Raw genomic sequence first — 10,101 nt, 5'->3', positions numbered from 1 at the left:
TTCTTCTTCTTCTTCTTCTTCTTCTTCTTCTTCTTCTTCTTCTTCTTCTTCTTCTTCTTCTTCTTCTTCTTCTTCTTCTTCTTCTTCTTCTTCTTCTTTATAAAATCTTTTACCTGTTTCCATCAATGAACTGCTGTTTTGAAAGGTTTAGTTGAACAAATTGACCCCAGCGTTTATTATTTAAGCTTGGTACTTTATCTGTCTCTTTTGCTGAACCACTAAATTATGGAGATGTAAACAAGCCAACACTGGTTGTCAAGCAACAGTGACACACACACACACACACACACACAATAGACTTCTTTCAGTTTCTGTCTACTAAATCCACTCACAAGGCTTTTTTCTTTTTTAAATGGTAAAATAATTACTTTTATATTGTACAGGATTGGTATTTTTGATTTCTGTTGTTAAGAGAGTGATACACAAATCTTTCCTTGGAAAGATATGTAAGTAACTTATCCAGGAGTTAACATAGCTAATTTATTCCTGCCAAATAACCTGAAGCGTTTAGAATAAAGTGTTTTGCATAGAAACTTGTTAAATGTATTCCGTTTAATTTGAACTCGCAACATGTGAGTTGGTATTTCGATACCTTCTCCATTCATCCACTTTGGTGATATCCATCTTTCACTTGTCTATAATGTAATTTGTGAAGTGGATAGATGTTTGAAAGGAAATCATTACATGAAGGACTAGCCAATTTAGTTTTCATGATGATACATAATAGCTACTGCATTTTAACTATTAGCCTAAGTCACCACTCAATTTACAGCAATTCAGCTCTAATTTTCTGAATCCTAAATCAGTTAAGTATTAGCTGCAGATATACCATTGCGTATTGATTTGTTGTGTAGAAATAATACGGCTGGTGGAACATATAAATGTTCTAAAAGATGTGTTTCAGAAAACCAGATGTGGGGGATGGGGGAAGGAATGGTTGTCACAGTCGTATCAGATTAAGGATAAAGAGTATGGCAATGGTATAGAAATACCCTTCTTTCCATTTAAAAAAAAAAAGTGTTTCCTTGTATACATTACAATTATTTATTTGTGCATTTGAGTTCATAGATAATATTCAAGTTGTGGTAACATAATACAATTTTAATGCAATTTATATTGCGCTCAAATGCTACAGCTGAAATGGTTTTCCAGTGCCTTATTTATACATATATGTATTGATATCAAAGATAAGTTGTAAGCTATCTCTTGAATTGTTTTCTTCCTTTCTCTCCCTTTTATAGTTTTTCAATAATCGCAATGTTTTAAGGGGAATAGAAATATCTAATAATATCATAGAGAAGAACTATTTATTTCATTTTAGCTCCCCAAATAAAGTGGTCTATGTGGTGGGGTTGTTTGCTTCCGAACCACATGGTTTTGGGTTCAGTCCCACTGCGTGGCACCTTAAGTAAGTGTTTTCTATTATAGCCTTGTGAATGTGGATTTGGTAGATGGAAACTGAAAGAAACCTGTTTGTGTGTGTGTGTGTATCCTTGTTTTGATGTTGCTTGATAGTGTCAATATAAAACAGGAAGTGTCATTAATTTCTTTTGTAAACATGTAAGGTGGTGAGCTGGCAGAATTGTTAGCATGTCAGGCAAAATGCTTAGCAGCATTTCATCCTTCATGTTCTGAGTTCAAATTCCACCAAGGTTGACATTGTCTTTCATCCTTTCGGGGTCAATGAAATAAGTACCAGTTGAAGACTGGAGTTGATATATAGATGTTTTCGATCTAGTTTGGATTCTTTGCTATCAAATTTGATTGCAAAGAATTCAAATTTGATGGCAAAGTATCCAAACTAGATCGAAAACATCTATAAATTGGCTTATACCCTTCCCCCAAATTTGCTGGCTTTGTGCCAAAATTTGGAACCAACCTTCTTTGTAAACATGTCTGGCTATGGAGAAGTATTACCTTACTTGGAAACAGGTAAGGGTTGGTGACAGGAAGGGCATCCAGTTGTTGAAAATCTGCTTCAGTAAATTCCATCTGACTTGTGTGCAAACACAGAAAAGTGGATATTAAATGATGATGATCTATCAACAAAAGGAAGTGTTTGTAAAAAGCCTATTTATTGATTTCTCTTTGATTTTTATTCACTTCTGACTCTTTATTTCCGTTCCAGGTTTCTTTTGTAATCCGAGATGAAGTAGAGCGTTATCACCGTTCTGGTGTTAATGCCTTGCAGTACGATCCCGTCCTTAACCGACTGTACTCAGCTGGGCGTGATTCCATCATCCGAATATGGAATACAAGAGCAAATTCAAACAAGGTGAGATAAATGTTATCATGTTTCATATAACTGTATTTTTCATTTTGCTTCCATCTATGATCCCAGGACCTGTTCTGTTCTAAGTATCACAAAGCTATGAAAAAGTAAAATCTGAGCAGTTGATGGAGTAACTTCTTAAGCACTTGACTGTCCATTGTCACATATTTTCCCCCTCTGTAGTATTTGCAAGTAGATTTAATGTTTTGGCAATGTGGTTGATGGTAAAACAAGCGTGGTATGGGGATGGAGAAAGTAGAGGTGATTGCAATATAGACTTAATTGGTAACTGTCATGGATAAAATGTTATGTGTCACAAAACAGATCTGTTCAACCCACCTGCTATTGCCCCCAGTTCTACGATACAAACTTCCTGTTTTAAACTGATCTAATTAAAACCTTTCTTCAAAATTTCATGTTAATTTATGTTCCAAACACCAGCTCAATAACAACAAAAATTTTACTGAATTTTCCAATATTCTCAAAATTAATTGAAATAAAGACAATTTATTTCAGCAGAAATACGGTAATAAAGGCGTTGAACTGTTGTGGGCTAGAAAAACTGTTAAAATAGCATGAAATATTGTTGGGTTTTTTTGTTGTGTTATTTTATGTGTGTATATATATATTAACTAAGAATAAGCCAGTAAGGGAAGCTTCTGTGTGGTTGCTCCAACCACTGGAAATAATAACCAAATTCTCTTCAAATAATTGCACCATACTTTCTCAAAAAGAAAGAATTCATTCAATAATATAGTCATAGATATATTATTTGTGGAAAAAAAAAATGAATAAAATAAATTAAAAAGATGGGATGGCCACGAGTGAAACACTTTTGATCAATTGTAGGCTTTTTTTAGTCAGAGTTGGCATTAAGCAATGAAAAAACCTACAAACTTTAGCAAAGTTGGTCTTTTATAAGTGTTTAGGTTATTTTTAGTAATGCAGCTGTAAAAACACATTGTAGTGTATGACTTCAATGAAATATTCTAATTTTGTGTCAGGAAAAGTACAACTGAAATGCCAATCACTAGAGTAGCTCTTTTAGTAGACGATACAGTGTAGACTGTGAACAAGCTAGTTCACTGAGTTTGGTGTACATGCTACATTTATTTGATTAAAATCTTGACCTTTAGCTGTAACATTACACATAAAGAATGCATGCCACAAGAGACATTGACTATCATGAATTGTGGAGACTAGTTCAGTAGAGAGTTAGGATGTAAACACAGTTTAATGCAATTTTTTTAGGTGTAGGGTGGGGACAGGAGTGCCTCCACGAGTAGACTTTTTAGCTGTTATTTGAGGTTGGTGAATAAAATGTAAGTGCCAAGTTCATGTTTGTTGTATTAAACACTTGTTCTCATGTCACACAGTCAATCGGTTTGGGTGAAGGGAAGCATTGGAATGGAAGATATTTGCTTTAACCATACAATTTAAGAGACTGCATTTAGAAGAATGTCTCAGAGATAACTTGTTTAAATAGATAATTTGGTTAGCAGTGCTGGAATCAATTGAAAGAACTCTTAGGACTGGAAAAGTGAGCTGAAAGCCATACGGATGACATTTTCATTTCTGTGTGTGTGTGTGTGTGTGTTGTTATTAAGTGAAAAGAGAACAAATTTTCTGCTTTGTTGACTATAATAGTTAGAGAAGTGTAGTGACATTTCTGGTAACCTAGCAATGCACTCTTATTTGTTGTTTTCTAATTCCATGAATGACATCTAGCAAATATATTCCATTCATATTCAGTAATGAATTAACAGATGTACCCCAAAAGTTTCTTTATTTTGTCATTGTCATCATCATCATTTTTTAAAGTCTACTTTTATCATGTTGGCATTGATTGGACAAGATTTTTTGAGGCAGTATTCTGTAGCTGGATGCCCTTCTTGAAGCCAATGCCTACTTGTTTTCAAGTGAAATACTTTAACCCGTTAGCATTTAAACTAGCCCAAATATTCTGTTTGTTTTGTGTTCAAACTTGTCTGTTTTGGCCTCTTACATCTCTACCCTACAATGTCATTCTAAAAATATACAATCACATCATTGAAATTTTGAAGCTACAAGATAATACAAGATTAATTCAAAACAACGTGAATAACTATTACTCTGTAAAGTGGTTGGCATTAGAAAGGGCATCCAGCCATAGAAACCATGCCAAAGCAGACATGGACCCTGAATAGCCCTTCAGCTGGTCAGCTCCTGTCAAACTGTCTAACCCATGCCAGCATGGAAAACGAATGTTAAATGCTGATATTGATGATGACACATTTAACCGTAATCTGAATGCTAAGGGATTAACTCACTAGTCTTTGTACATCAACCGCAGAGCTGTGGGCCAAATTGCTTGTGCAGGACATAAACAAACATCACCACCGCACAAGTAGTTTAATGTGAAGATGTGAGATAAATGCACATATACTCACATATACACACACATGCACGTGCACAATGGGTATCTGTACAGTTTCCACCAAAGGGTTTCTGTACAGTTTCACAAGTCATTGGTCAGTCAGAGCTCCATGGTTGCAGAGTGAGCTTCTTACCCACACAGCCATCACTGAGTCCCAGTAAGTGTAATTAATCAGTGTTGACTTGAAGACAGGAGATTGCTGGACTTCAAAGGAGTTTAGATAAATTCATTTAATCTGACCTACCTAGGCACAGATGTGTCTGTGTGGTAAGAAGTTTTCTTCCCAATCACATTTCCAGGTTCAGTCCCACTGAATGGCACCTTGGGCAGGTGTCTTCTGCTATAGCCTCGGGCCAACCAAAGTTTTGTGAGTGGATTTGGTAGATAGAAACTGAAAAGAAGCACGTTGTATATATCTGTGTGCATATGTCTTTGTCCCATGCCACTGCTCAACAACTAGTGTTGGTGTATTTACATCCCCCATAACTTAGCAGTTTAGTAAAAGACACTGATAGAATAAGTAAATTGTCTTAAAGTTGAAAAACATTCATTAACTTTACTGAATTCTTTCACCACTTTACCTGATAATGACATACAGCTGAATGTTCTCGAGAGGCAGCAGACTGAAAGGATGGATGTTCCTTAGTGGATTGTGTAGGTCTGTAGGGCATTTTGAATGTAGGTTACATTCAGTGAGCAAATGATATTAAATGTATAAACTTATTAACATTAAAATTTCTTTGGTTTACTATGGCAATATACCTAAAAATAACTACTGAGAACAAGTTAAACAAATCAGATACAGTCATTGATTATGTCACAATTATCAATGTCTGTAACAATACAGCGTCATTGCTGTGGGAATATTTAACATCTTCCAACTTAATTACTTACATTGATAAGTTTAATGATTTCAATCAGGATATTCTGAGGTTCCCTTGGCTGGTTGTGTGTCATTATGGTGGTGGTGGTGGTGGTGGTGGTGGTCATTGTGGTCATTGTCATCATGACAGTGGTGGCAGTGTTGTTCTGTAGCCCTGTATTACTTCTGGTTGAGCAGGCCTATAATCAATGATGTTCCAGCTATGACCATCCCATGTTATTTTCAAGCATTGTATCCAAGACTGTGCTATCTGATGTTTCTTTCCCATTTTTTTATGATAATAGGTATGATTTGAGGGAAATTTAGCTAGCTACTATTTCTAACAAGTCAACTGTCTTCATAGAGGATCCTTTGTCATTTTTATATATTTCTTTATTGCCTACAGGGGGCTAAACATAGAGGGGACAAACGAGGAGAATCAAAGGGATTGTCGATTACATCGACCCTAGTGCGTAACTGGTACTTATTTAATAGACCCTGAAAGGATGAAAGGCAAAGTCGGCCTCTGCGGAATTTGAACTCAGAACGTAACGGCAGACAAAATACTGCTAAGCATTTCGCTTGGTGTGCTAACAATTCTGCCAGCTCACTACCTTTGTCATTTTCATATCCATTGTCACTGTCTTTCTATTTGTTGTTTCTTGTATAAAATAACCATGCAAACATCTCTTTACAAAATGATGACTCCTTTAATGTAGTGTTTGTGCTCTAGTAGTGTATTTTGTTTTATTGTGTTCAAATGTTGTATTACTGATTTATTCACATTGAGATTAATTATTACTTTTGTTCTTTCTGTTTGCTCTTTGTTTGCAGCGTATTGTTGCAGAGAAGAAGTAAGACAGTGCTAAATGTGTTTGATATTATTGATAATCTAGTCTTGTAAATAAATACAAGATTCTAAACTGTATATGTATGGTTATATGGCTAAAGCTAGGTTCGTTGTGGAGATAACTGTGGAAACATGGGAGCGTTATGTCACCAGCTTAAAATCTTTTGGGAACATTGTCGTCATCATCATTTACATCTGTTTTCCATGCTAGCATGGGTTGGACAACTTGACAGGAACCTGTAAGGACTGTAACAGGTTCCATAGTCTGTTTCAGCTTGGTTTCTATGGCTGGATGCCCTTCCTAACACCAACCACGCTACTGAGTGTACTGGGTGCATTTTATGTGGCATCATCACAGATGCTTTTAAGTGGCATCAGCACCAATGCTTTTTACATGTTATAAATGTGAACTCATAGATTTTTGTGTGAGACAGAACTTAATATAACATTTTTTCCAAAGCCATTCCGAATCAGTGGTGGTCACATTCTAAATTGAGCAAATATTAAATTTACTATAAATTTTATTGTTATATAGGTACCTGTGTATTAGTATAAACAATACTAGTTTATTAATACAGTACTATGTAAGATACTTGTTTGAGCAAGGTGCCAGTTAATTAGTCTAGTCACTGCAGGAATTTGAAGTTTCTGCTCTGATATTAGTGTCGACTATAAGAGGTTTCAGAACATCATTGTCCAGAAAGTTGGTGTTGTAGCTGTGAAAACATCTGGCTAAATAGTTGGGGTATTTGCCTCATGATTGTAAGGTGGTGAGAGATCAATTCCTGGCAGCGTGTTTTGCCCTTGAGCATGACACTTTATTTCACATTGCTCCAGTTCACTCATTTGGCATAAATGAGTAGTACCTGTATTTCAAAGTGCCCGCTCTGTTGTATTCTGTGTCACACTGAATCTCCCTGAGAACCGTGTTAAGGGTACACATGTCTGTGGAGTGTTCAACCACTTGCACCTTAATTTCACAAGCAGGATGTTCTACGTTGATCAGTTCAGCTGGAACACTCATCATCGTAACTGACTTAGTGCCAGTTATACCTGTTCATACTTGCAAGGTTCTTGGTGTATGTATGTGTGTATGCTGTAGACTTACTTCGTCACCCATCATACCGTATGCCATATCCAGCAAAGGCTTTTGACATTTTGCATTTGCATGCTTTTGAGCTTGTATTCTGCAAGGCACCACTCGTTTCCAGCTGAGTGAACAGGAGTAATGTACCTTGACCAAACACACTGTATTGTCTGGTTTAGGAATTGAATGCCCCACCACATGGTCGTGAGTCTAACACCTTAACCATTAGACTATGCATCTGTACAAGTTAGTTACCTAATTATAATTTCTTGTAATTTTATATGATGTTGTGGAGCATTTATTTATTTTTGTAGATAACAGGGGATTGAATTGAAAAGAACGGCAAGTATTATAATTACAATGGTATGTGGTAGAGATTTGTGAATAAAAACTATCTAAATTTGTCTTAAAGGTTAATGAGTAATGTGGTTGTTGGTTATAAAGGTTAGATGCTTTGTTGACTGTTGGAAAGAGGGATGAATGGATTGATAGATCGGTGAAGTAAGGAAGATAGCTACCAGAATGCTTTTGAATGAAAGTAACCAGCACCAGAAACTGATTTGAGAGGTTTGACTATTTTCACCAAGTTTTTGTTAGTTTCTTTATGAGTCAAGTTGTATGATAGTATTAGTTGGTTACTTATTGTTTAGCCATATTTAAAAAAGAATCTTTGTCATCATCATCTATCTACTTTCCCTGCTGTTATGAGATGGATTGGTTGTCATAGTTTCAGTTGCCTCTGACTGAGAGCTACAGCTCCCAAAGACTAGAGACTTCTACATATCTTTGGTTTGGTTTCTATAGCTGGATGGTTTTCCTAATGCCAATTGCTTTACATAGTACTGGTGCATTTTCTCATGGCACCAAAACTGGAGAAGTTAAATTGTCCTTGGTCAGAGGGGAATAGAGAGACTGTTATATATATATATATATATGTAAAGATAAATTAAAATAGAAATATTCTATTGACAATCAAATAATTTATTCATATTACAGTATTACATTAAATACTATGTATATAATATATAACATAACATAATATTATATAAATAATTATAAAAACCGTAAAAGGCCAACAAATTGTTTCGACTTATATTTTTTCTGATATATATAATCACAGTTCCATTATAGATGGAACTGTGATTATGTATATAAGAAAAAAATATATAAGTCAAAACAATTTGGCCTTTTACGGTTTTTATAATTATTTATATAATATTATGTTATATATTATATTCATAGTATTTAATGTAATACTGTAATATAAATAAATTATTGGATTGTCAATAGAATATCTCTATATTTAATTTATCTTTATTATTGAATTATACCAATATTTATATGGTATCCAGCTGAAGTACCAGTGAATTGGATGTCTAACACACCCCTTTGAAGGATTTCTTTTCCTCAGTTTGTTACTTTATATATATACGCACACACACACACACACAATGCAATATCTATTTCCTTTAACCCAGAAACTACATTTGAGAAATTAGCATGGTTATGTCTTTTACATGATATGATCTGTAAGATCCTGAATTCAGTTCGTAAATTGCTAAGAATGCAATGTGAAATATATCTGCAACCCCACTTTAAGAGAATTTAAGGTTGCATTTATTTATGTTACTTGTTAAAACATGGTAAGTAAGAGATCTCCAGTGTTGATATATGGCCAAGCCATTTAAGTTGACATTGGTGAACATTAGATAGATCAGCTGATCTCAGCTAACAAATCTGTTTTTTGAGTCAACAGGAGACTACTGAAGTTTCATAATACTAAGCATACAACTGCTCACGTGCAGTTTAATATTTTAAGACTTATGCTCAATTTTCAAAAAGCGTGTTGTAGATTCTTATAAGCAGTTTTAGCCAGTAACTTGCTCCTTTTAATTTCTTCAAAAGTATTACTTTCATTGAAGATTATTGAACTCAGGTACATGGACATGTACCTTCACTGTCTGTTTCATATTCAGTATAATAAGTACACACTGCTTACTTTTTCTACTGCATATCATATTTTCCACTATACTTTCATGTTATGTAATACAGAAGTGACACTGTTATTTTGAGGTGGAATCTTGTGGGGCTTTTAGTTTTGTTGTTTGTGCACTACATGATATTATGCATGATAAAATACTTTTAGCTTCATGAATATGTATACCTGCACTTTAATTTCAATTTTGTCTTGACCTGTTTGATACCAACCTTGTTAGAGATTACCTCAAGTTCCTTGATACAAAACCATTTCCTTTAGCCCTTAGGAGACAACAGGGCCAATCTATCAGTCAAAAACTTGAATGACGAAGAAGATTGTATTAGTTGTATATATGTAAAACTTCATTTTTTTTTTTTTTTTGAAAAATAAGTGTACGCCCTCTGTAGGGCTTGTGAAAAGGGCTCCGTCTTCTTGGCACTGAAACTCCAAATGAGGCTCTGCCTCTTGAGGGTTAATTTGTTCCTATTTAAATTAAAACTTCTATCATAATTTTGTGTAAGAATCTTTTAAGTTACATACACCACATTAAAGAACAATGATATATATTACTCAATTCCTTCAAATTCTTGATTATTTTAAAAATTGGACCACATCATAGTGCAGGTGTGGCTGTAT

General features: G+C 34.8%; 1 protein-coding gene across 2 annotated transcripts in view; it reads left to right on the top strand.

The window, feature by feature from the left end:
* The window catches only part of LOC106880026 (WD repeat-containing protein 48), a 143,678-nt gene that overhangs the window by 63,049 nt on the left and 70,528 nt on the right, over positions 1-10,101 (top strand). For both annotated transcript variants that reach the window (XM_052971222.1, XM_052971221.1), the window contains exon 2: positions 2,129-2,275. In XM_052971222.1, coding sequence (XP_052827182.1) covers positions 2,129-2,275 — 147 coding nt within the window. The remainder of the gene's footprint in view (positions 1-2,128; positions 2,276-10,101) is intronic.

This window comes from Octopus bimaculoides, chromosome 10 (assembly GCF_001194135.2).
Source record: "Octopus bimaculoides isolate UCB-OBI-ISO-001 chromosome 10, ASM119413v2, whole genome shotgun sequence".
NCBI classification, from domain to species: Eukaryota; Metazoa; Mollusca; class Cephalopoda; order Octopoda; family Octopodidae; genus Octopus; species Octopus bimaculoides.
This window is presented reverse-complemented; position numbering and strand designations above follow the sequence as displayed.